The sequence below is a fragment of the Epinephelus fuscoguttatus genome, linkage group LG19 (assembly GCF_011397635.1).
Source record: "Epinephelus fuscoguttatus linkage group LG19, E.fuscoguttatus.final_Chr_v1".
Classification (NCBI taxonomy): Eukaryota; Metazoa; Chordata; class Actinopteri; order Perciformes; family Serranidae; genus Epinephelus; species Epinephelus fuscoguttatus.
The window spans coordinates 7220378-7248173 of record NC_064770.1 but is presented as its reverse complement, the minus strand read 5'-3'; the positions used below and the strand labels follow the sequence as shown (position 1 = coordinate 7248173).

Sequence of the window (27796 nt, the reverse complement as noted above, 5' to 3'; positions counted from 1 at the left end):
ACATTTCAAACTTCAGGCAAGGTCCCTTTGTATTTTCTCTCTGAATGTTTTGCAGTGTATGTGAGTGACATCAGCTGACAGGAAGTAAACATGGGCCCAAGCTGTTGCCTAACAATATGACAGTCATGGGGAGCTTAAAGAGAAAGGTGTTACAACGGACCATTTTAGAGGATGAATGAGAGTCCTGCACTGAGTTGGGTAGCTGTGGCTTAATGTGTGCAGTGGGTAATAACAAAAAATATGTGTATATATATATATATGTATATATATATATATATATATAAATTCATGGGTATGGGCATGGGTAAAAGTGAACTACACATGGGTGGGCAGCAGGTGAGAGGTGAGAACAGAAAAAGGCCTATATTTTTTATTAGCCTATTTAATTTTTTTCTGGATAAAACAAACGCAAAAGATGTGCAGTATTTGTGTAATATTTTCACATCTAAATCACTGTTATCAAGCTACAATTCCTGTTATTTTGAAAGTCAGTGGCACAAGTTGAATCTTTGACCCCTTGAACTCCAGCGCTGAAACTCTGCAGTCCAAGGATGAGGTGGCAGCCTTCAGTTGAAGACACCCAATGAGGATCCTTTTGAGGTTTTGTGGTGGTGGAAGCAGCATGCTAAAATGTTTCCTGACCTGGAAGATGGCGTGTAATGTTTTTGCCACCCCAGCATCGAGTGCAGCCAATGACTTTCCCTCCTGCTGGATTTGTAATTTGAGAATGGAGAACCCAGACTATTGCAATATGTGTGACTGTAGCCTACTTGTGTTAAATCACAGGTGCGGGTTGGGTCATGGGACTTTTATTGGGCAGGTGCAGCTTTGACTTGAGCATGATGGCGGGTAATGGGTTGGTTCTGGTACTAAGCCTTACAGATATGGGCGGGTGCAGGTTTTCAAAATTGGACCCATGCATGACTCTGGGATGAATACAGGTATATTCAGGTAATGCTTACAGTAAAGCATTCAAACATGTTCTGGCAGAAACTCAGAATAAAAGTGTGAACCTAAAAATATGCACAATATGGGATCTTTAAGATTTTTTAATGTATTTTTTTAAAGGCAGAAAAAATACAACAAACAAAAACAATGCACTGGCCCTTTAATACTCCTATATTAGTACCGCATCGATAGGTGTCAAAATCCCATGGATGTAGAGAATTAAACCGGAAGTATGTCGAATCTACCTGCAAATTAAGTTTGAATGTTACCATGTAAAACTCTCGCCTACTTCATAGAGCATAGCATACCAAATAATTCTTAAAGGTCCATTCTACTTAAACAATAATAATTCAACATTGTTTTTGGAACTGAAACTTAACATATACTTTCTGCAAGCGTTTTATTCTGAAATTTACTCGGAAGTCATGCATTTTCCTGCTGCGTTTGACACCATCTGCCTTGACGGGTAAAAGAAGCCAGACGACAACAAGAAGCACACGCGACATCACAGACAGCGGGAAGCTTGTCTCATTGTGATAAAAGGTAGGTGGACGGCGTGATATTCAACATGGAGGCTTTATTCACATCTATTACAGCTGCTGTTTAGCATATTGTGCTGCTTTTACTCTTTCTCTTCCCACTGAGGCGCGTGAAGAGAGAAGCTATTATTACACTGGACTGTTTTGAGAAAGATGTGTGCGTGTTTGCGCGTTTGTAATGGCACGCGCATAGGAGCCTATTAGGATAACGTTAGCTTAAATGTGTTGAATTAGCATTTTGTTTTTCGGGCAGCCTTTGTGTGTGTGTGTGTGTGTGTGTGTGTGTGTGTGTGTGTGTGTATTATGCTTTGTTTTATGTGGCCCTTGAGACTAATTAGAAGACCCCTTTGCGTGCGCGTGCGTACCGTATTGTGTGTGTGGACCGGTATATGTGAATGAGCAGGGGGCTAGTCTAATGCTAATGATACAGAGGGTTACATTTAAAAAATGTCTAACAAAGAGAGGAGCCTATCAAACACAGTCACAAACAGCGCCGATGGGTTTCAGGTGACGTCAAAAAAACCGTGACCACGCACTTCACACCCCTACCCACTCAGACACAAACACACACCCAATCTATTACACCCTTAACGTTACTCAGTCTAGATTATACCCATATCGGCATAAAGATAAAAAAGCTAAACTCACTGAAAATTGGGGAGGTCCAAATAAAGGCAACTTAAATCATGTAGCTGAAACAAATAGTTTAAATATATTTAGGACAACACAGTTAAAACCAATATATGTTTATGAGACACTGCAAGAGCATCATTCATTTATAATAGTGTGTGTGTGTGTGTGTGTGTGTGTGTGTGTGTGTGCACCTGGCAGGATTTGTTTCTTTACATATTGGAGCAGTTAAGCAGATGGATGATGGTGGGGGACCGAGGGAGGAGGGGGAAATGAATAAGGGAATAATGGACAGGAGGATGGAGTGAGAAGGAGAGGAGAGGAAGGAGGGAACATTAGGGGGTGCATAAGCAAGGGAAAGCTTAAAGAGAAAGAGAGGCGAGGGAGAGGATGGGGCAGCAGGGGAGTTGTTGATGTTGGGAATGACAAAAGGAGACAAGTGGAAAACACAGTGAGGAGATAGGAGGAGGAGGGAGTAAGGTATGAGTGAAGGAGGAGCAAGAGGAGGAGGAGGGGGTAGCAGATGGAGTTCACAGCAGTGTAAGATCAGTGTATGTTTGACTGTTTTTGCTGTTGTTTAAGAAACAGTGGCTGAGCAAGCTAATTTCTCTCGTCTATTGCTCTCCTACTAATATGTATATTAATTATTAGTCAGTGCAACACTTCCTGAGATCCACAGAAAAAAAACAACAACTTTATTTCATCGTGTAAATCAAACTGGAGTTAAAACAAGCCGATGTAAGTCAGTTAGATTTTATTAATAAAGCCCAGTATCACAAACCACAATTTGCCTCAGAGGGCTTTAAACTATACAGCATCCTTCTGTACTTTAACTCTCACAGCAAGGAGAATCTCCCAAAAAAACCTTTTAACAGAACAAAAAAAATGCTACATACTGTATATACATGTATATACGCATACATAAATCCATATCGATAATTAAATTAATAAACAATATGCAGACCTACTAGTCCGTTATATATTCAGTTTTACTGTATCAGTCGTAACATTTGCAATAAAGAACCGCATAGCTCCCCTTTATAAAACAGATTCCTTTCAAGTTTTACATCTGGGTTGTGAGAGAGCTTATCAGTTGTCACAGTGCTTATTCATAGTAAGGTATTCTAGAGAAAAAACTGTGTGGCTCAAAACGCATTTTACGTAGCAGATTATGAATGACCAATACAGGAACAGAGATGGCTACTCGATTCTTCATTCATCTAACCGCTTCATCCTCTTGAGGGTCGCGGGGGGGCTGGAGCCTATCCCAGCTGACATCGGGCGAGAGGCAGGGTACACCCTGGACAGGTCGCCAGACTATCGCAGGGCTGACACATAGAGACAAACAACCATTCACGCTCACATTCACACCTACGGACAATTTAGAGTTATCAATTAACCTAGTCCCCAATCTGTATGTCTTTGGACTGTGGGAGGAAGCCGGAGTGCCCGGAGAGAACCCACGCTGACACGGGGAGAACATGCAAACTCCGCACAGAAGGGCTCCCACGCCCGGGATCGAACCGGCAACCCTCTTGCTGTGAGGCGAGAGTGCTAACCACCACACCACCATGCTGCCCGGCTACTCTGTACTATTTAAAGCTACTGTAGATTGTAGAGTCAGAATCTAAACAAAGGACTTTCCAAACATGAGTGACATCTTTTAATAACAGATATTGTTCCAACCATTAGACAGGACTAAGATATTTTCTCATAAAGAGTAATCTAGCTCACAGGATGTATACTGCTACTATAAGCCTGCCATTGGCAACCTATTTCAGACAAAATTCTCCTCCCCTTCCACTTCCTGCCTGTTGCCATTTTCAAAGCCCCTGCAGCTACAAGAAGGTAGTCTGCTAGACATTTCTCCACATTTCATTTTAGCACTGTGCGTGAAACAACAACTTCAGAGCTAGCAACCTCCACGCTCCTTTTAATGTTTGACGAGACGTTTTCTGTTGCAGGGATTTAGCTATTTAATGCCATGTTGATCATTACCACTCTCTGCACATATCCTGCGTTTGGCACCTGAGTCATGAACTGATAGTGTGCTGGTTTTCAATTTTACTCCTCTGAAACCATCGTCATTGCAAATACGCCTTAATGGGCAAACGTTGCCTCCATAGGTTTTCACTTCTTTTTCCCACAGGCCTGCTGTCCACCTCTACCTCATGGGTACCTCATGGTGTCTCATAGGTTACACCACATTTTCTTCACTTTTTTTTGGTCAAACCACTTTTTAAATGCTTTAAACAGGTGCAGAACCAAAAAACTGACTGAAGCAATTAGACGTGAGGCATCAGCAGGAAGATATGGGGATCTTGACACTCGGTGTGCCTACGTGCAGCTAGTTTGAGCAGACAAGCTGGAGAGGCTAAAGCTAACTAAGCTATGTTATGCCTAGTTTTGATCTATGATAGCTTAAATGATCATTTTACCTGGTGATTTCATAAAATGAGACAGACCGACAAAATTGAGTTTATCAGTATAACTTTTATTTTAGTTCATGAGGCACTAAAAACATTTGTTGTCATGCTGATATCTAATATTTTTAGTGTTTCAGCATTTGGTTGTATATTGCAGTGCTGATAGTTTTCCACTCCGGTGGTTGTGGTTTTCAGAGTATGACGCATTGTGCTTTATCTCTATTACTGATGAAAGTTTCAGAGTCTGTATGTGAACGTGATTTAAGGTGGTATTTATTTTTAAACCTGCAACAAGTTTGAATGAAAGATAAAGTCCTTAATACATTATATGTATTAACCAATTTTAGCATATCACAGATGTAAAAGTGTCAGCCAGTAAATAATAAGAAATTGCAGTTCAGAAATCCTAAAGATTTGTGTGAGGTCATAAAAACAAACTAGTTTCCCTAATCTGTAAATTAAAAGAACAGCTAATCTAATTTAATAATTTGTACCTAGAGTTTGCCTAGTCATATAGCGTTTCCTACCTCACATATTGTCATCAACTTGCATATGATAAGAGAAAAAGATACACAGTAGTGGGTGATAATATCCCATTTTTCAGATATTTTGTTTTACATCCAGTTATCCCTCCATCCTCTTTTTCTTTTACATCATCTTCTCCACCACTCTCCTGCCTTTGCCTGAGGTGTTGTGTAATGCCTACTCAAGCATAAACAGCAATGGGAGTGTGTGAAGGCAAAACTGAAGGAGGACAGGTTTCCATGGCAGCCATGAGCTGTAGCAGCAGCTTTATAGATAGATAGATAGATAGATAGATAGATAGATAGATAGATAGATAGATAGTGTTAAGGCTGGAAGAGATTTCTTCCATAGTTAAATTATGTGTGTCTCTTTGTTTTCCTCTCTTTCCCCAAATTGCCATTGTATTGTGTCTGTTGTCATAGCAATATATAGATTAGTTACGCCCACATTCCCCTCCCCTTTTTCTCTCTGTCTCATTCACGCTTCGCTTTTCTTTCTCTCTCTCTCTCTCTCTCTCTCTCTCTGGCGCTCCCCGCTGGCGCTCGACCCTCCCTTGCTGACGTCACTGCCTGCAGTATGCGTGTATGTGTGTGTTTGTTGTGCCATGTCGTGGTGGTGTAGAGCAATAAATCAAACATGCATACTTGCACACTGCTGCTGGCTGTAGTTTCATATTTACGGTACGAAAATGAGAGTGGCGTTGATCTCCTTACCTGACAACCAGCAAAGAGCATATTTCTAAAGAGGTTGAACTAGTTCTTTAAATTCTATGAACAAACCTCTTGCTTTGTTTTAAAGGACTGCACGAGACTTGACTTAATCGATATTGAGCATAAATGGGGAAGCAGTCACCCGTTTCCACTGGAAAGCATTTATTCTCTTTTCTCTTCATAGTAAGGTGTAGTTAGGAGTTGAGAGGTTTCCTTTCGACAATCGAAACAAAGTATACATACATGTAAATTTTATCAAATTCTCATGAGTTCAGAAATCAATTACAACTTTACTTGACATAAGTACACCAGTACATCCCTAGTTTGACAGATCATAATGTCAGAATTAGCTGGACAGATTAGATACACTTTACAATGACAAAGTAAAAATGAATTGAAATATCATGAAATAGAATAAACTTACTCAAAGGACAAAGGGAACCTCTTCAATCGAAGTGCAAACAGTCAATCAACTCAGGACACTCAGTAAGCAAACCTGTGCCTGCTTTTAGGGAATGAGCTCCTATGTGGCCTAATCCAGCTTTTATGTGACCTCAACTTCCAGCCGCGTGCTTAAAAGGGTATACTTCCCCAATTTTCAATGGCTCTTCATCAAAACAATGTGGGTAGTATGTGTAAATGAACTGTAGTAAACCTCCCTCTATCTAACCAGTACCTAGATATCCCTCCTCACCCCCCAGTTAAACCGGAGTTTGGCGAGTTTGGCTGGCTCTCAGGCTGTTGCTTGAACTAAAGGCTGTACTTTCATAATTTCTTATTGCCCGTCACCACGGACACAAAGAGTATAGAGAAGCAGATCAAGATACAGACCCACCTCTCTTTCTGACTCAAACTCAGACCAAAATCCAAACGGTAAAACTAGGCAGAGCTGATAGAGTATATAAAATTTATATTACTACACTGCCTATATCTCACCTATCTCACAGTATTTTAAGGAACATTTTAATGCTGTGCTGAGTTTGTGAACAGGTGTAGGGTGCCTTACTGTTTCCTGCAAAGTGAAAACAGAGGCTGACTTAGATCAAACAGTGACTGTGTTCACAAGGTCTTTAGTATCCCGGTTTTGAGCATATCCAGGATATGATGTTTACATGGAACACAGAGAAACCCGGTTATTCATATCCCTGTATACATGATAAATACCAGTAACCCGTTTTCTGATCACTGCATCCTATCTGCGCAGGCGTGTGTTACATCTTTTACGTCTTTTGTTTACAACAGATTGAGCGGGAAATGTGATATATTTATTATATTTAGAAGTAAGACAAAAATGACACCTCTGTGGCTTCTAGCGGGCTTAGCATTAGTAAACACTCACGTTGCATTACAGCTATGGCTCATCCACTTCATCTTCAGCAATGGGAGGAGAGAGCGACAACAAATATTGAATACGTCACCAACTTTGATAGGTATTTGGTAGAGCTTAGATCGGGCCCAAAAAATCCAGCCCGTTATGCACGTTGTGCACGTTATGTCCGGGACCGGCCCGGCCCGTCCAATTAACTGTAATTATGGACCCGAGCCCGATTTAAACCCGACATTTTTCAATAAGTTGGCTGTTATAATTAAGAGTATTAAACCACAAGTCTTGTTATTTGAATGACAGAAACATAGGATCTTAATGAATGGCGCAACACGGAAGCATGATTATGTAATAAAACAGGTGTTTATTTTAGGATCCAGGTGGTGAAGGGCTGTGAATAAATATTGTAAAAAAAAATTGGACATTTCTATGCAAATGATTCTCACTGATAAACAAGGTCTAATTCACTAACACCAGCGCTAATAGCCACACGCAGTTTGAGTGAAGTAAATAATGTGTTTAAAGCTGGTGCAAACTGGGCGCTCCTCTGTGGAAGCCTCTCGCCCAGACTTTCCAGTGATCGTCTGTTAAATCAGTCTGTAAGTAATATTTTGACATTATTAGGCCGGGCGCGCAGAGAATCTCGAGCTCTAGTATTCGGCTGTCACTGCCACCATGCAGTACAAGGCAACAGTGGATGAAAATACGTAGCTGTGACTGGTGGGATAGGATCATTCTCATGGAGTTTACAGATTCAGAGTAGAGAGAAAACTTCAGAATGAGTAGGGCATCCTTCAGCCAGCTGTGTGACGTAGTTGAACCATTCATGAAACCGGGATAAGGCGTATATATGCTCCAGTATCCCGGCTTCTATCGGAGTACTCCAGGGGGCAAAACCGGGTTTCTTGAAACCGGGAAAAGGGCATAACCCGGTTTCTGAATTCGGGATATGGTGTTTACATGCACAAACACAAAAACGGGATACTTAAAAAACCCAATCAAAACCGGGATACTAAAGACCTTGTAAACACAGTCAGTAAAACTAGGCAGCGCTGATCACATATTAACCAAGACTCTGTTACTGAGTTGTCTATTTTCTCACCCCAACTGTTTTTAGAAATTAGTTTTTGCTCACAGTTCAACTGAAATATGAGATTGTTTGTTATCAGCCACCAGTGGTGTAGTGGAGGGTATACACAGGTATACGGGGTATCCCCACTTCTTTTTCTATCCAGTTACAGTATACCCACCTATCAGCTAAAAAGCCATTGTAATACATAGGAGAGTATGCCCACTTCCTCATCGTTAACCTAGCTATCTACCTTGTTGTACACCCACCTCATCAATTACCACTACACCACTGCCAGCCACCCACCATTGTGTCAAACAGACGAGTTTGCATTATGTCACCCACCAGTGGGAGTGTTAATTTGACTGGTGCAGCGATGTGCATTCTGGTCGTTAGAGGTTTTGTCCTTCTATTTTCTCTGTTTTCTCTGATTCTGTAGCAACGCTTTCAAATATGTTTGTGTCTTTCTACTGCATGGACATCCTAGTTTTATCAAAAGGCTATCTTTCCAGCGGTGAAATACTCCTTTAAGGCCTGCCTTACACCAAACAACGTTTGAAGCAATTTCACTGTTGCAAAAAAATGTGCGCTCCCTTGATCTTGATTGTTTGGTCCAAGGTGATCATAAAACTTCTGAGCTGAGCTGTCTCAAATCAGACATGCAAACAGTGAAGCTCAATGACGTAAACATTATCAACAATTAAAAGTCACTCCCTCCAGCAACAAAGAGGAAGCACTAAATCATTCAGCACTGGTAGACAGTAGACATGGAGGGAACCCCAGAGGGGGCACAAGAAGGTGACCAAATCTCGGTTCCCTTGTACTGTGAAAAAGAAGGGGAAACTGGTGGCATTGTGGAATGAACAAGAGTCTGTGTTTAAACTGATCCACCAACCAGCACTAATTTTAGTGAGAAATCTTTTAGTCTTTTTAAGTGGTTCGCCTCTCATTCCCACAGCCCCCTCCCACTAAAATAGCACAGCTTGCTATATCGATGCCGAGGTGACAAAAACAGTGTCTGAAGCCCTTTATCTTGTGTCTCTAGAGTTATGCAAGGAATATGCAAGGAATTGTTAATATTTTCCACCTGGAGCAGGATGGAAAATAATTTTAAAAGGAATCTAGTTGTCATCTTGCAGATAGTGACCCTGCAAGATCCCCATGCGAAGATCCTGTGAAATCTTATAGAGTGTGACTAAAAGTTCACATTGTCTTTAGATGTGAGAGGGTGTCACACTTTAGTCTTAAAAAAAAAAAGTAAAAGTATTTTTAATGTCTTTTAGTTCATGGGAGGTTTTTTTTTTTTTACTGGAGTTTTTACTGTTGAGTGTCACTATAGCTGCACTAAAGCAATATAAGGGTGAAGTGTTGCTTAAGGCCAACTTTACAATTCATCGAAAGGTTCCTCTCTCTCAGCAGGAAAGCAAAAAAGTGTTTCCCAAAATGATTAACTATTCCTTTAATTTCAACTTAAGACATAAAGTAAAACTCAGGAAACTCCAAGGCACTCTCTTTGGAAAAATTAAAAAGCCTTTATTGTTATGGCTTGGTCATCTTAAACTTTAAACCTTAAACCTGACCAAGCCATAACAATAAAGGCTTTTTAATTTTTCCAAAGAGAGTGCCTTGGAGTTTCCTGAGTTTTGCTATATATGATTGTCCCATCCAAAGAGCACCTCAAGCAAACAATTTGAGTCCTGGAAGCGCTCCTTGACAGACATTTTGTGAATAAGACATAAAGTGTTGGGTTATGTTCACAGCTATGCTGGCTAAAATGTTTTGACTTAATGTGGTCACTGTGGTGTGAAAAACTATCACCTGCTAAAACTAAAAATGTCACTCAGAACTTCACTGTAAAAGATGGACTATTTCATCCACTCTCTCCCTCTCTCTCAGATTGACTGAAGCTCTACCATGCCTGTGGCCTCCACCAGGACAGAGCCTGGTGAGACCATACACCTTCCTCCTCACTGACTCATATCACCATTTGACTGTTTTCTTGATTCACACCCCGGACTTCACACCAAGTTACAAAAGGGAATGGGAAAAACATGTATAAGAATAATATAGTTTATGTTTCACCTAAATGACACTGAAATAGAATAAGATTTCTGTTGAAAACTACCCATGTAATAGCAGCTGCAGATGTAGCTCTTTGAAGATGACTGAGGGGAATGTTAATACTTAAAACTGAATATAATTTGACCACAGTAAAAGCAGGATAATCTCTCTTTTTGCTGTTTCAAAAGTATCCAGGGACAGAATACACTCCAGCTTGTACAAGGACATAAATAAACTATTATTTAGTATTATTAGATTTAATTAATTAGTTTTAACCCATGGCCTAAAATATTGCAAATATTTATTTATTTATTTATTTTTTACCAAAAGAAAGTAAATTTAGTTTCAACCCCTTGTGATGATAATTCAGCCTATTTTGACCAGAGGTCAAACACCTCCATCAGAGAGTATAAATAAAGCCAACCAGATTAATACTGCTATATACTACACTAAGCATTTATTTAAAGCAGTCCTACAGGTCAGCCAGAAAAACTCTAAAGCTCAGAGTCCCATTTGTGACAGTCTCATTTTCCTTGTCTCTCTGCCTTATTGACCCTTGGTCCCTCTTCTGTGTGTGTGTGTGTGTGTGTGTGTGTGTGTGTGTGTGTGTGTGTGCGCGCGCATGCGTGTGCGTGTGTATTATAGTGCCCCAGGTGTTGGACGCAATGAGCGACAGCACCAACAGCTCCACCACGGCCAATGACCTGGACCTCATCTACCTCAAAGGCATCATGGAGAGCCCTCTGGTGTGATACACACACACACACACACACACACACACACACACACACACATTTAAACATACGTTTAAATCACAAGTTTTATCCCTGCATTATTATTATAAGTAGCAGTATTATTAGTGATATTGTTATTAATAATTATATTAATGAAATTGTCATCTTAACACCTACAAAAGTATAAAATTAATTGTAACTGTCATAGACAACTACTGTTTTTAGATAATCACCATTATTAGCTTATAAGGATAGTGCATCCAGAAATGAAAATTCAGCCATTATCTACTCACCCATATGCCGAGGGAGGCTCAGGTGAAGTTTTAGAGTCCTCACATCCCTTGCAGAGATCCCAGGGGAAAGGGGGTAGCAGCACAACTCCACCTAATGGAGGCTGGGCGCCCCGCATTAAAACGTCCAAAAAACACCTAACTGAAACCACAGAATATCTCCATACTGCTTGTCCATAGTGATCCAAGTGTCCTGAAGCCCCGACATAAAAAGTTGTTTGGAAAAACCTCATTTGAACTCTGTTTTTAGCCTCATTGTAGCCTATAGCTCTGACTGCTTCTGTGTAGCTCGTGTGTGCACTTGGGCGCAAGACCAGCGAAAGCACGTGAACACACATGAAGGCGGTGCCCGTGTCTCGCAGTCTTGTGCAAGCGCACACACGTGAGCGTGGTCCACAGAGAGGCAGTTAGAGCTACAGGCTACATTAAGGCTAAAAACAGTTTAAATGAAGTTTTTCCAAACAACTTTTCCCTTTAAGCCAGTGGAACCTGCTTTTGTTGCACATAACATAACAAGTTGTCATCAGCTGAAAATAACGTTCACTTTACCGGTCTCTCCTGTGCTCTGCCATAGCTTGGCTCTGTGTGTGAAAAAGTATGGAAAAATATTTCCAGACTATTGCCCCTATTCTGTTTTCTAAAATATAAAATTCAGAATCTCTAAAAATAAATTGATCATACAAGCAGAGGTTTTTTCTCAATGTTTGGAGCAGGCAGTCTGAATGTTTACCACTGTGTGAGAGAGTGTTGGCCAGAGCAAGCTTGATGTCATTGAAAACAAGACAACAAGTATGCGACTGAACACACACTCCTACACAGAACTGCTCTATGCCTGTACATCACAGCCTGCAGAATGGTTCTGCCCTAAGCGCCTTACAACTGTAAGATAATCCAGACATCTGCAACCAAATTGGTTTGAAGAAACATGCTGCAATATCTTTGGTAAATGGATGGACCTGTACCTGTATAGCGCCTTTTTAGTCTTCAGACCACTTTACTTTACATGTCACATTCACCCATTCACACACACATTCTCACACTGGTGGCCGAGGCTACCATTCAGGGTGCTTCCTGCTACTCAGTAACCATTCACACACAATCACACACCAGTGGAACAGCCATCGGGAGCAATTTGGGGTTCAGTATCTTGCCCAAGGATACTTCGATATGTGGATTGGAGGAGCCAGGGATCGGACCGCCGATCCTCTGATTAGTGTACAACCCACTCGTCCTCTGATCTACAGCCGCTCCCATACATTGTTTACATACATTGGCATCACAATAATAAACATGTAGCTATTTCTACTCAGATGTAAAATACATAAAAATCATTTGAGAGGTCTGGAAATCTGTGTCTCTAAAGTTTAGAATTAAAGTTTTGAATTTTGAAATGGAAAATGTGTGGGAACCCTGGTGGGTTTCCTGTTGGCCTGGTGGCCAGCTAGGCCTGCACAGTAGACCTTTTTCACAGCAGCCATTTTGACATGCTATAGTAGGGAAAGCACAGGTGTATTTTAAAACATCAATGACAGCTGCATTCCGCATAGAGGAGGCCCTGGTATTGTGCTTGTGGGCTTACTGCAATAGCTCACTGTGAAACTAATGGACCTGAGCCATTGTTAATGGTTTGAGTTTCACCTGTGCTTTTCCTACTGTGACAAGTCAGAATGTATACTGTGACAAAGGTCTATATATAGGGGAAACACTGATGTGTTTATGTGCGCGTACTTGTGAGGACCTGTCTATCATGTTTTTGTGTCTAAGTGTATCCAATTTTATGTGTATGTGTTGTGTGTTAGGAGCAAGAGGAGAGCCTGAAGGAGCCACGTCCGTCACCAGTGAGGGAGAACAATGTGGAGCTCCTGCAGGAGATCCTCAGAGACCTGGACCCCTTCACACATCACTCTGACACTGCAGCTGAGCTCACCCGCATTCTCACACAGCCACACTTCCAGGTGTAGAACACACACATAAACATGTAAAACAGTGAAAAATGTAGTCCAGTGTCAAAATGATTCTGACGTGGATTGTATTAGGAAACTACAACTTAATCTTGGTTGTTCTGCTGAATCTGATAACAAGATGGATTTTGTAAATCCTGTGCATGCAGGAAAGATCTGAGTCTTTTTTCTTCACACAGTTAGTTAAAAAAGCAAGTAGTGTTACATAATGTGATGTTTTAATGTCTAACACTAAATTTTGTCCTTTTTTGTTTGTCAGTCTCTACTGGAGACTCATGATTCAGTGGCATCCCAGGCATGTGATAGCCCACCCCCCAGCCCATGTGATTTTGTGGATCATGAGCAGGAGGACAGCCACACGAACAACCTGCACCTGCCACCTGATGCAATTCGCATGGTGGGCATACGCAAAGTGGCGGGGGAGCACCTGGTACGTAACATTAAAGCTGAGTTCATTCCATGTTGGTTTGCACTTTTCTGCTCCAAGCACTCCCCATGTTTGTTATAAAAGCATTTAATCAGTAATTCAAAGATGCAGTGAAAATATTGATTTTGTTAAAAAATAAATGAATAAATAAACGTGAGCCCCAATTGGTCATTCCTGAATGTTGTGCTTTTAGTAAAACACACACAACAGTTGGTCATGTGTAGTTTGGGTTTACTTACTACTGTAGATGCTGATCTCATATTTATTGATGATAGAAACAATAGCGTTTATTACTGTTTCAGGGTGTGACGTTCAAGGTGGAGGGTGGTGAGCTGATAATAGCCCGCATCCTCCATGGAGGGATGATCGATCAGCAAGGACTGCTGCATGTTGGAGATATCATCAAAGAGGTAAGGTAGACCATTAAATAGGCATGACCTTTGCTGACCCCTTCCATTGTCTGGATTAATGGTGAGAATGCCTCGAAATTCCAGTTTTTATTCCTTAACTTTGAAAAAGTTTTGGCCCCTCAAGAAACACTACCTGTTCCCAAATAAGTGCCTCTTAGAGAAATAGTTAGAATAAGCTTAATTACTTTATTCATATATTAGATGCTCCTACATCTGTATGCTAAATATGAAGCTACTGCCAGCAGCCAGTTAGCTTAGCTTAACTTGGCACAAAAGCCCTGGAAAAGGGGAACAAATGGCTTGGAAAAACAGGGAGAAATTGCCTGGCTCTATCAAAAGGTAAAAATTTGTAAATGTTTGTCCTTTTCTGATCTTAGCTGTGGAGTAATTCAAGGTTCTGCTCTGGGTCCTCCTTTTTAATGTTTTTGTCTCACCAAACTCTTCCATTACAGGTGCTTTTAATGTATTTATTAAAGGTATACTATGCAGGATTGTCGGTTACTGTTTGTAAACACATTTGCCAGCGAAAGTAAAAGTAAAAGCCAACCCCAAATTTACTCTCGTTTGGCGTTTTGCCTCACTATATTTGTGTTTTATGGCACTGTGTCTGTCGGAGGCCCTCTGCTTACAGTCCAACAGTCACTACCTTTTAATAAAGCCCCAACCTCACCTTAGCGCTGTGGGGATCCACATCAAAAAATGTCCCAAACACATAAAATAAGGGGAAAATAAAAGAATGCTGACCAAGGACAGAGTCTCTGCAGAAAATTACACTGCCACACACTAAGAGTGGGTGGTGATTGAGATTGATTACTTTTGTAAGAGTCTATACATTGTTTCATAGTAAAACTTCTGCATATTATATCTTTAATAAATATGACCAAATGAAGCTTCATGAACCATTATATTCATTTTCTGAGCCCACGATATGGCAGTCTCTGTTCAACAAAGGGTTGAAAGCACAGGATTTGCCTTTACATGAGCCTTTCTCTCTTAGCCAAATGCGCCATGTAGTGGGGTCAACAAATACAAATTAGTGGTTCATAAAGCTTTATTTGGACATCCCTAGTTATTTGTGTCAGTTCACAAACTGTTTTTTATCCAATGTGTTCGCAGGTGAATGGACGAGAGGTGGGCCAGGATGCCAGGGTGCTACAGGAGGAGCTGCAAGCAGCCAGTGGAAGTGTAGTTTTGAAGATATTGCCCAGCTACCATGAAGCCATACCACCAAGACAGGTGACAGATATAAACAGCACCACACACAGAGGAGACACAGACGTTTGTACTACCAGTCACAAGTGTTGCTGGTGACTGTGGATCATGATACTGACCAGAAATGATATAAAATAAATAGCATGTGTTATCAAATGTACCACTAATGACATATATTTCTGTATCTGTTTCTCTAGGTGTTCTTTAAGTGTCACTATAGCTACGACCCAGCCAACGACAACCTGATTCCCTGTAAGGAGGCAGGCTTAAGGTTTGAGACAGGAGACATCCTGCAGATAGTCAACCAGGATGACATTAACTGGTGGCAGGTGGAGTACAAAAGTTTCACTTTTTTGTGCACTGCTGATTCCACAGCAGGCAAAAGCTGTTCAAATTCAGATCTTCAGATTACAATGTCATAAAACCACAGGACCATTAATATTAATTTTTGTCATGAATGCATATCGTGTGTGTGTGTGTGTGTGTGTGTGTGTGTCTGTGTGTCTGTGTGTCTGTGTGTGCGGTTGTGTGTGTTATACAGGCTCGTCATGTGGAAGGTGGTAGTGCAGGGCTGATCCCCAGTCAGTTGCTGGAGGAGAAGAGAAAAGCATTCGTCAAGAGAGATGTGGAACTGGCACCAGCAGGTAACTGGAAAGAAAGATTTAATAGAACAAAAAAAGATTATGATCAATAAAAAAATTATCATGAATGATGAAAAATAAAGTAAGAAAAATAAACAGCATGATGTTAGGAATCAGATGGCAGAATAAAGAAACTTTTTAATAGTTCATTTCATGCATGAGTGATAGGCTATATGAAAAGCTCCTTACAGCTTTAAGTAGAAAGCAGGGTAAATACAGTTTACTTGAGAGTTGAAGGTGTAGCCTGTGTATTTAGCAAGTGTCTTCTATCACTGTAATACCACAGCTACTCTACATTGTGTGTCATTGTTCCCACCTTCAGTCTTTTACTGTTTCACACTGCTATCTGTAGGGTTGTCACGATACTAAAATTTCAAACTCGATATCGATACCCAGGAAAATATTCAATACTCAATACCATTTTCGATACAGCAGCAAAAAATTAAGAGGCATGTCATCTTTTAAATAAAGATCAGAACAGTAACATCAATGATAACAACAAAAAATCCCCCCAAAATAAATAACAACCAGAAACAAGATCTGTCCATACAAATGTATTTATCTACAGCCCTGTTTATTTTCTGTGCTTCTGGTGAATTGGCACCATATTTTCGTTGCTGATCAAATAGAGTTGGTAGTTTAGGCTCAGGATGCTCCTGTTTCTACCTCACTATGTGATCAGAGTACCAGGGGTTATGGGAGAAACCAAACGTTTTTTCAGCTTCAATCTGTGACTTGACAGTTAACATAACTTTTCAGACACACATAATTGTGTTGTCCTGTTAAACTAACATTGTCTATTAATGTTACAGACGGGCATGACTGATAAAGTTTTCTGCTTAGCTCCCACATTAACGTTAGAAGTTATATTTTAGTTTGATTGTGGCGACACCAGCTGCTCAGCTGCTAGTGAGGGAAGGGGCTGTACCCGCCATCTGCAGCGTGCTGTGTTCACTTCACTAAATATTTCCAAAGAGCGCTTTTTCCTTTAACATTTTTGACCAAAACTGGCTGCTCTGATCCTCCTGCAGCCGTGCTGGCCATATTACAGCAACAGAAATGTGTGCATGCATGCACAGCGACGACAACAAGCTGGGTTGTAGTGAGGGCTCTGTGCCTGCCAGACGCTGCCTGCACAGCGTGTGTCCGTCGGACCCGTCGCACGCACCCGACAGGCGCTGAGGTGGCGTGCACTGTTAGTATCGATACTTTTGTAAATTAGTATTGTATCCGGATACAGCGTTTGAGTATCAATACTTTTCAGAGTATCAATACTTTTGACAGCCCTAGCTATCTGGTGGTGAAATGCCATATCTGCACACAAATGTCTTGTAATTGTCAAGTACCAGTGAAAGGGGAAACCAAAAAGTCTTAATTATAAAAAATAACTGACCTTTTTTAAAGTCATTCAGTCTTTTATTACACTATCTTTGAATGATAACAAATTCATATATTTAACATAACCGTCTTACACATGAAAAATATCTTTAAAAATAATCCAGAGAATAAGGACAACCAACCCTTTTTATGCCGCCGTGCTGGCGATAGCCGTGGCTGGAGGCAATGGCCCCCATTTATCAATCGATCTTACAGAGAAGCACAGTTCTAAGCATAGAAATCACCTAATGATAGGGTAAGCATGGGATTCATTAAACTTTATCTTGCCCTTCATTGCCCTTCCCAACATTTAAATATCCTCATCATGAGAGTTTATGAAATGGAGAGACATAATACGGCCAAGAAGAGAAACTTCTCAAAGCTATAAATGGAATCACTGACGTTGCAACTGAGTCATTTTTGACCTGTAGCCCACATATTAATAATAAATAAACATATTAATAATACAGCCTATACATTTCATAATATTGATATTGTTAGAATATGCATGTAAAAGCTTAACTGACCCAGACCGAGGAGCATGTGGCTGCACGTATTGGGGCTGCTTCTACTTCAAGCATAACAGGTGGCAGAGGAGACAATTTCATCACCTAGGTTACTAGTACTTAAAAAATTACATTGTTGCAGGGTTTATTTATTTATTTTTAATGATGTTTTGATTGCAAATGATATAAAATGCTTAGGTTTGTTAGTGCTTTTAAAAAAAGAGAGGTTTCTGATACAGCTGTGCACAAGCGGTGTTTATTCTTTGGTCAGCCTGGAGCCAGTCCCACAGAGCTAGGCAACAGCCAGGGCGCACGTCCATATGGCAACTACACATTTTAAGTGATTATTATGTGGCTGCAAATACTTAGATGTCATTTAGAATACAGTCTAATTGCAATTTTCCAATTCAGCCAGATTTACTGCTGCACCGCAAGTCCACACTGACTCAATTTTGCATACACAAGCTGAGACGTGAGATTTGATTGTAGCCTCCGCTCATGTCCACATTGATAAATGCCAAGCTTTGTGTGGAAATGTACAGACACCCAGTCTTATGCTGTACATTCATGAGGGCCATGATGCTTTTGGGTTGTCCGTATATTTGTTTGTCCCATTCTTGTAAACGTGATACCTCAGGAACAACTTGAGGGAATTTCTTCAAATTTGGCACGAACGTTCACTTGAACTAATGAATAACTCATGAGAATTTTGTTGGTCAAAGGTCACTGTGACCTTACAAAACATGTTTTGGGCCATAACTCAAGAATTTATATGTTAATTATGACAACATTTTAGTACAAATGCGAAATAGAATAAAATTATGAAGTAGTGACATTTTATGTCCAAAAGGTCAAAGGTCAGTCTGACATCATAATGTTCTGCAAAAACACTTCTTCTGTCCATTACTCAATGCTATAACTCAGGAACAAAAGGGGAGACATTTGGTCAGATACTGAATTGGTGTCCACCTTGAAATTGTGCTGGTTGTATAGATCTTCTGTGCTGTTGGGGGGGAAATGTGTGCAGGGTTCCCATGGTAATGGAAAACCTGGAAAAATCCTGAAATTTCACAATCCCATTTTCCAGGCCTGGAAAAGTCATGGAATTACTAAAAAACACTGAAAGTTTCAGAAAAGTCATTTTTTGTGAATAATGAAATTGTTGAAGTAGTCTCTGGTGAATAACCTCAGTTCAACCTGTAGTGTTAGAGTTGATGTTTGATATTTGCTTACTATCATGTATGTCTCAACATTTTTTCCGTGTGTTCCATCTCTCCCTCCATGTATGCCAGCTAGCTGAAATTACAATTATGGGCTAGTTGGGCAAGAAAAAACAATATGGGTCCTTGAAAAGTCTCTGACCTTAGTTCATGAAAATGTGTGGGAACCTTGTGTGTTTGAAGCATCCATGTTTTAAAATGTATAGCTTCTTTGCAGAAACATCCAAATTTGAAGCATTGTCTACTGCCATTGCTACAAATAAGCCTGAACAGACATGGATTTAAACTGTAACTGCAACTTCACTGATGTGCAGAGCCATACAACAGCAAGGCGGTTATTTTAGTTAATATACATTTAATATTTAATTCCCTCTTTAATATCTATTTTATATTGCTGTTAAAGCATCGAGAATTTTCTCCTCCAAACCACAGCTTTTACTTGCCAAAACACTGCATTTTACAAGAATACATTTGAATACATAATGGGAACAGTATAATGTACCTTCATTCTCTACTCATTTTTACCAAATAGAGTTTGAACGTGTCATTATGTAACTCAATGCAACCTCCGTTAGCTGTTAGTTCCAGCCACTGGCTGCTAACAGCTAACATTATCTAGCTCTTCTCTTGCTGATTTCAACATGGAGCTCTTATTCACAATGTAGCATTATGAGGGAACAAATAGGGTGTCCCCCCCGATGCCTTGATAGTGAGTTTACTACGTTCTTTTGTTCCAAAGGTGTCCTGGAAGAAATCTCTGTTCATCCCAAACACATTTTCTGTTGTGACCAGGAGGATGGGATGCTATTAGTCTGGAGCCCTGCTTTTTAGCCTGAACTAAATTGATGGTACAGAACAGAAAAATCAACAGCCACTGCCATCAGTGAATGCCATCTTACTCACTGATAGGTTGATGGCAGTCAGCAAGGACACTATTTGATTAAGCCAATAAATCAGTGCATCCCGATCAGAAAAAATTTAAGAAACTCAGTGCTTATCGAAATGTCTTAATGTTAAAATTCCCCAAACTCTCAGTGTCTTGCTCTGATGTCTAAAGAAGCTGTAGACTTATAAGAATATCAAGATGATAATGGGCTGTAGAGGATGACATCAAAGGCAGAAGATGTGAGAGTCATGTTTTTCCAATTCTTCATGCTATTTTTTACCACTAACCTTTAAGCGAAATAATTGATGGGAAGATTGATACTCAGTTGGTTGGGTTCCAGTGAATTCCACACAACTCATGTTTTCAAATTTTCCTGACCGAGAAATGTTTGGCACAGAACTCAGATGAATGAGCCAGTGATTAGAAGGCATGAATGATGACAATCTGCTAATGCAAGTCTGACCTCAGTGGCTTAACTAACACTATGCTCCATTCATGTGACAGGGAATCTTTGTACTGGTGTTGGAGGGAAGAAGAAGAAGAAAATGATGTATGTGACCACAAAAAATGCAGGTAACAAAGCCAGTGCGGTGAAACTTGGTATTATTTGTCAGGCCCTGTAGTTACATGATATCCTTACAAATAGTTACGAGTGCATTTAAAAAGAATACAAGATTGTAAGTTTTGCAAACTTTATTGATTTTCATCATGTAAAGTTTTTGTTTAATTTTTAAATGGACTGAATCCTTTGCTTACGATAGCCTTCCACCCATTAAGTAATCGGTTAAAAATGTGAAATGAAGTACAAGAGGCCTTTCCTTGTAGTCCTGTGCTCCACTGACCCAGAGAGCTTCAGTACTACATTTCATAGCACTAACATTATCCATTTAGAGGTGGTGAAATTTTGATGTGTTGCCTTATATTTTATTTTCTGCTGGTTTTGCGTTAATCTGCAGAAACATAGCGCTCACTGCCCACCTGCCAGTCTCCACTGGTTAGTTAACGTTAGCCCTGCCCGCTTTGCACTGGGCAATGCCAAGGTCTGGTGGGAGTTAGCCAGCAGGGCCACTGACTTAGCATTACTGTGAGCAATACTGTCCCCTCAGATGAGTTAATGACTTCATTTTCAGACACAGAATCCCTTTAGTACTGTTTTCTATGTTAGTATCACTAGCCATGCTGATAATGTTAATGGCACTAACAGAGCTAACAGTAGTTATCTATACTAAAGGGGTTTTGTGGGGTTTTGGTGGCATTACAAACAGAAGTTGCCAAATCAGTGACGTAACTTGTTAACAGCAGCTCCCACCACACCCAGGTGGTGGACAGTGCAGTAAACTGAAGAGTACAAAAATGATCCTGTAGACTGATGTGCATGACCGATTAACAGTAATCTCGGCACCTAACCAATTAACAGTTAACCACTGACATCCCTACTTGTAAGAGAACTACCAACCCCTGGTTAATTCATCAACAAACCTATACTCATGTCAAGTTTTTAAATGTAATGTCCTATTGTATCTCACTGTATTCAGGCTATCTTCTTTATACCTCATTGTAGCTGTTTTTAATTTGTTTGTGTTTACTCTATTTATCCCTCTCAAAAAAAAAAAACCCACAAATGATTTTTTTCCCCCTGTGAAACAGTGACACTTCTCTTTTTCCAACTCTTCTACTTATCTTTGTTGTTGGTCTTTGCGTCTCCTCTATTTTCCATCCTTAAATCCTTCCTCTCTATCTTCCTCTCTCAGAGTTTGACAGACATGAGATATTGCTCTATGAAGAGGTAGCCAAGGTTCCGCCTTTCAAGAGGAAAACTCTGATTTTAATTGGTGCACAAGGTGTGGGGCGGCGGAGACTGAAGAACAAACTTCTACTGAGGGATCCTTTACTCTTTGGCACCACCATTCCATGTATGTGATTTGATATATTAAAATCATCTATTGTTAGGCACAATAAAGGTTTAATCCCCAGATCTCTGTGTAAACAGGAACATGTTGATACAGATATTACGTGTTCCTGACAGAAAATTATTCTGACAAACCAAAAGCTTCCTAAGGGGAATCAAAAAAAGGGGGTGAAATGTATGTGTGTATAGATACGACTTTGTTGGTGTGTCTGTCTAGACACCTCCAGAAAGCCCAAAAAAGAAGATCGCGAGAATCGAATGTACGCCTTCACCAGCCGCAGCAAGATGGAGACTGATATCAAGAACGGGCGCTACCTTGAACATGGAGAGTACGATGGCAACCTGTATGGAATCAAGATCGACTCCATACATGAGGTGGTGGAGGCAGGACGCGTCTGCATACTGGATGCTAACCCTCAGGTATGTAGACATGCCACCACAAACACATTAGAAAGCAACTTAACACTGTGTTTTAGCATTAAAACTCCCCATACATAATTTAAAATGCATACAAAGCCAGACTCATACATCCCCGCCCCTGTAGCTGCCACACACCTACTGACACTCCCACTGCCTTCACAGCTCTATCAGATCAGTGGTCCCACCCCTTGCAAGTATTGTGAAACAGTTCAGTCCATCTGACAGAGGGGGTCAGGTGCATGAAGCGCAGAACTCACAAGTGCTGCTAATGTAAACGTGAGATGGCCTGCAGCCTCAACACCACCTATCACCCACTTACAATGCAGTCCTGAGATCCCTCCCCCTCACATGGGTCAGTGATTCACATGTGACTTCAACGACTCTGTAATGGTTCACAGCCACACAGGATTCAAAGCCTGAAACTCCCTCCGGTCAGTTAGGACTGAAGAAGCCTCTTGGATGAGAGGTGAAACATCTTCAAGAAACTCAAGCAGTTTCAGTTGCCTACGATATAGTACTTAGAATTCATTATTTACTCTGTTTTAACTCCTTCTTGGGTCTCTACCAACTCTTGAGGGACATATCAGTCTCTTAAGCTGCTAAATGCTCCACGATGTTCACCAGATAGTCTCTAACTGTACCTGTTGGCAGCTTGGTGCTAGGCAGGTAGTGTGTAGTGGTGTCTTAAAGTTTTTTTCCACTGAAAACAGTTGCCTGCTGTGGACCAAAACGAGGCTATGAAAATGGTGAGAGTGAACCAAAACAGTAAAGCGGTGGGCCATAACACTAAAACACTGGGCTCAGAATAGTCCGCCACCAGACAATCAGAGATCTCCGCCTTCTGATAGTCTGGGGACACTCCTTTCTAAAGTGTATTTAACACACCAGAGAAAACGGCCAGCAACAAAGCAACGCCTCTTGCATTTTTGAAAAGGACACGCCCTCCCGGAAATGTGCGCTCCCCCTTTTCTAGTCCGCAAGGAAACAAACACACAGAGAGCTTGAAAATGGATGCCGAGAGATTTAACTCCATTTTATCAAATGTGTGCTCAGTCCATAAGATTGTGGAAATGAAGGACTTACAGCGACTTGAGCCATTTTGTACCGCTACACGTGTTTCTAGTCACACTATGTTTACGAGCACAAGAGTTCACCAAGCCAAGGACCGCCCTGCGGATTTAGTATTGGTTCTGGAACGTAGGGAGTTTTTTTAAACTCTGAAATTGTATCCGCCCATCTAAACACAAAATCAGGGAGAAAGTCATCAGTCCTTAGTTAAGCAAAGCGTCTGAAGACTGACTTGTGAGTCTAATAGTCATGTGATCCCTTAATAATATATAAATACTGATCAACGCAGTTTGAAGGAACCTTATTTGAATACGTTTTTTCTTTTTTTAAAAAAAAATTCTCATGGTACTTCCCCTCATGTGGTTCCATAAAGTAAATTCACATACACTGACTGCCCCAAGAAAGGGTTTGTTGTAGATACAGGGTCAAAAGATGCACTGTAAATGGACTGAACATTAGAAACACCTGTCATTGTATTATAGTGACAGACAGATACATATAACTGTCCAGTGCAACCAGTTGCTCCTGGTAACTTATCAGCTACATTCAGTCAGTTAACCCTATGGGCCCTAGGCCTTTTTGGGGTATTTTTACTGCCTTTACTTTTAAGCTCATATCACAGTCATTATAAAGGCTACATACACATGCTATATCTTGTTTTTTTCAGGACAATCTGGGCTAACCAGATTTGCCATCATTCCATGTCCTTCTATGTGCCTGTATTTTATATTAATTTTTATATCAATGAAAAAACAAATCCATGTTACCAAATTCTTACATTTTTACATGTATCTCACCATAGCAAGTTGGAAGAACACATATTCTGCCATATATGAAGAGGGGAGACTCTCCGGAATCTGGCAATATAAGAACCATGATGGTGGGACATTCTGTCACCTCACAGCTGTCCATAACATGTGGTTTGTGCCAGGCGGGCATGATTGCCAGTATTTTTTCATTATTGCAAGAAATTCCATTGACTCATTCACAAGTCAAAAATGTGTTTTATCTGAAAGAAACATGCAATATTTACATCTAAGATCATAGAAAAATAGTCAACCAAGTGCAATGATGTCCTCCAAGATAATATTTGTTTTTCAGTTTCAGTTATACATTGGGGAGACATTTTGGGCATTGGTGTGGGGGCACGTGTCCCCCTCAATGTATATGGTGACTACGGCCCTGTCAGCATGCATAATTAGGCTACAGTTGTCTGGGTGTGCAAAGGTGAAGTGCGCTTGTCTTGTCATACAAAGTTTGATGGAGTGTCAACTGGACAATATGGAGATATTTGCATCTTGAAAGCCGGACTACAAATGTGGATCAACAGGGAGAAACACACACAAGCCTAAGACGTGGTAAGATACAGTATTCCTCACTATATGAAGTGACTGATAACAAGATCTGTATAATGGGTTGTAAAGAAATTCGTCAGATTTTTATTTTGTAGACACTTGATCTGGATTTATAGCGTGATGGGATGACAGCACAGCTGTGAAAACATTGGATTACTGACAAGTGGTTGGCCTTGTCGGAAAGCTACAGTTCTGCTGTTTCATGTGATATGCGTGGCTTCTCGCTATGACGCACGGTCGCGGAGAAAATCCACATAGAAGAACGGGTGTGAATTTGGACGCACTATGTGTCGTTCAGACCCATAGGGTTAAGTGTCATTTGACTGCTCAAGACCATCTGACATCATTTGATGTAGGAAAGTACAAAGCACTGCCTGGGAATTCCTTCTTTAAATGGTTCACACAGGGAGAATTTATAGCTTGGGGGACTGGGGGTAATTTTTTTCTCTTTCTTTCTGTTCTATATGCTCTATGTTTTCCCTGTCCCTGCTGTATGAGAAAAGCCATCTGAGCAGCAACTTAAAGCTGACATTTTGTAACACTGGCTGGTAAAAGTTGCAGCGCTGTACATCTTACAAATCGAGCCACTCATTTCACCGGTGTGAAGTTCAAGTCACAGATATATTGTGAGCCACTTAGCCTGAAACATGTCTTTGGACCACTGGTGTGCCTCAGCAATATTACTGTTACCTGTTTGAGGAGCCTGAGGTTAACAATGTTAACACTGACATCCCTGGCACTGCCACTTACGCTCGTCCATTAGGGTTCGGCCAGGAGTCCATCATGCTTGCATGCCCTCAAATCTGCATCATTGAAAATTGTTTGTATATGCTAGCAAGAGAAGCTGCAACAGCAGAGGGGACTCGTAGCCTTCTAGACAGGGAGAGAAAGCAGGCCAGGTGTGTTGTCCAGGGCAGTAGTTGGTCTGTCTGACGAAATGTTCGTGCCAGCCCTCCCGCATTCCACAGTTGTGCAAACATTAGCTGAAAACTTCCATGGGAGAAGAGAGGACTGGAACACAGAGTCAGAGCGAGCAAAGACAAATAGGCACACACATACATAGTCAACCCACAATCATAGACTGTAAAAATAATGGACATAGCTGCTGTGATGTCACCTATTGGTTTGTGGACTCCTGTTTTGAAAACTTGAGTTCAGCATTTCATCAGTTACCATCTCCGTTTTTTGGGCCAGCAATGACCATATAAAAATACACCCCTGCACAGTTGTCATGTTGGGGGAATTTTGCTTTAGGGAAAGAAATGTTGAAGAAATCACAAATTAAGTTCTTCATTTAAGCCAAAGGGCTCAACACTGTTAAGGGTAAGAATCCAGTATGCCTTTCTGCAGAGTAGTGAGTAGAGTTTTTGTCTGTTCCCCCATGAAGGAAATTGATTAGACATTGCTCTAAACGTGTGTGGGAGTTTCCTGAATTGAAAGTGCTAAATTTAACAGAATTGATGGGAATACCCACAGAATTCCGGCCCTGCAGTTAGTCATGCAGTGTCACCAGCCAGGAATCTCCAGCTGTTGGAACTCTCAAAGACCCTTCTCCAAATCTAATCTGTTTTTGTGTTCATGTTGTGCTCCAGTCTCTCAAGGTACTGAGGACCTCAGAGTTCTTGCCCTATGTGGTGTTCCTTCAGTCTCCAGAGTTCGAGGTGCTCAAGGCCATGAACCACTCAGCTGTAGAGGCAGGGGTGGTTCCTAAGACACTGACGGTAAGAAACACTTTTGGTGTGTTCATATACATGTGGAAAAAACTAACATCTGCAGCTAAAGAAGCAGCATAAAACTCAATATAAACTAGGAATATTTCAAAGAAGAAGTCCTGTGAGTACAATAACAATCAAATAAGAACATGCTTAACCAAGTCACGTTTTTTCCCTTTCAGGATGAAGAGCTGCAAAGGACATGCGATGAGAGTACCAAAATCCAGGCGGCCTACGATCATTACTTTGACCTCAGCATAATTAACGACAACCTGGACGAGACCTACCGCACTGTCAAGGCCGCCCTGGAAACGGTTTCTAAAAACCCCCAGTGGGTTCCTGTTACCTGGGTTTTCTAGAAAGAATCGGGGGGGGGGCTCAAAGGCACGAAAACTACGCCACTGTGTAAATAATGGAAGTTCTTCTTTCAGTTTCCTAAAATTGAATATTGATTGTGACCATAGCAGTAGCTTAGCATCAGAAACCTTTGTTCTTGCTAAAGCAGCTGTTTTGCAGAGAAGCTACAGGATGTTGTCTTAACAGTGTGTGAAGAGGACACCCATTATTTAAACAGGATCATATTTTACTGTGCAGGGAGGACAGGAAGGAGGGAATAGAAATTGTGTAAAAATTAAAGTTGTGAATGTCAGAAATTCACAAATTTTACCTGGACACATTAAGGACTATTTGTGTGCGTGTGGGTGCGAGTGTGTATGTGTGTCCCTGCATGGATTTTAGAGCAAAGACTTTTGTATGTTTTTTAAATGATTTGTGCCATTACTGATGATCATCAGCAGACTGTCATTGTTTACATTTCATCATGGGATAGACTGATACACTCAATCTCCGAGGGCTAGTCAAATTTATTAGCAAAACCTGATCTATCCATTAACTTACCAAACATTTGACCTAAAATGTTGAAAATAATGATAAACACCCATCATGACTTAAAAGAGACCACACAGATATAAAACTGCCTGGCCATCCAAAAAGGTCAATTTACAAAAGCATGAAATGGAGAAAGATCAGCGATTTCTACAATTGTCATTTATCGGTTTTATTGATGATTGATGTTTTCAGCCTGAAGCAGAACTAACTACAACACATAAATAATCATGAAACCATCACATGCAATGCCTCTGGTTAAAGCACAATAATGCAGAAGCAACAGATTCCTTCATGTCAAAGAAGATGATACACTTTATTAATCCTAAGGGGAAATTCAATATTTTTTCACTCTGTTGTCATGAACATGCATTTGAGGCCTGTGTGTATATGACAACAGAGTGAAAACATTGAATTTCCCCTCAGGGATTAATAAAGCATAATCTTCTTCTTCTTCTTCTTCTTCTTCTTCTTCTTCTTCTTCTTCTCCTCCTCCTTAAATTTAATTTTAATAGAGAATACTGTACTTGTCAAAGTAAGTGTGATTGAGT

At 40.7% G+C, this 27796-nt stretch overlaps 1 protein-coding gene across 1 annotated transcript; it reads left to right on the top strand.

Moving 5' to 3' along the window:
• Positions 1–1408: 1408 nt before the first annotated feature.
• Positions 1409–26731, top strand: LOC125879400 (MAGUK p55 subfamily member 2-like). The gene is made up of 14 exons (XM_049561258.1): positions 1409–1491; positions 10068–10116; positions 10878–10978; positions 13056–13211; positions 13477–13647; positions 13947–14054; positions 15171–15290; positions 15464–15595; positions 15808–15910; positions 20401–20469; positions 21648–21809; positions 22023–22225; positions 26241–26369; positions 26543–26731. Exons 2-14 carry the CDS (start codon positions 10086–10088, stop codon positions 26717–26719), a joined length of 1662 nt encoding a protein of 553 aa, XP_049417215.1. The 5' UTR covers positions 1409–1491; positions 10068–10085; the 3' UTR covers positions 26720–26731.
• The last annotated feature ends 1065 nt before the right edge of the window (positions 26732–27796 follow it).

Coding starts and splice junctions, on each gene's coding strand:
- LOC125879400 (XM_049561258.1), top strand. CDS start 10,086: ATGCCTGTGGCCTCCACCAGGACAGAGCCTG. Junction 10,117..10,877: donor CTCCACCAGGACAGAGCCTG/GTGAGACCATAC, acceptor TGTGTATTATAG/TGCCCCAGGTGTTGGACGCA. Junction 15,291..15,463: donor AAGCCATACCACCAAGACAG/GTGACAGATATA, acceptor CTGTTTCTCTAG/GTGTTCTTTAAGTGTCACTA.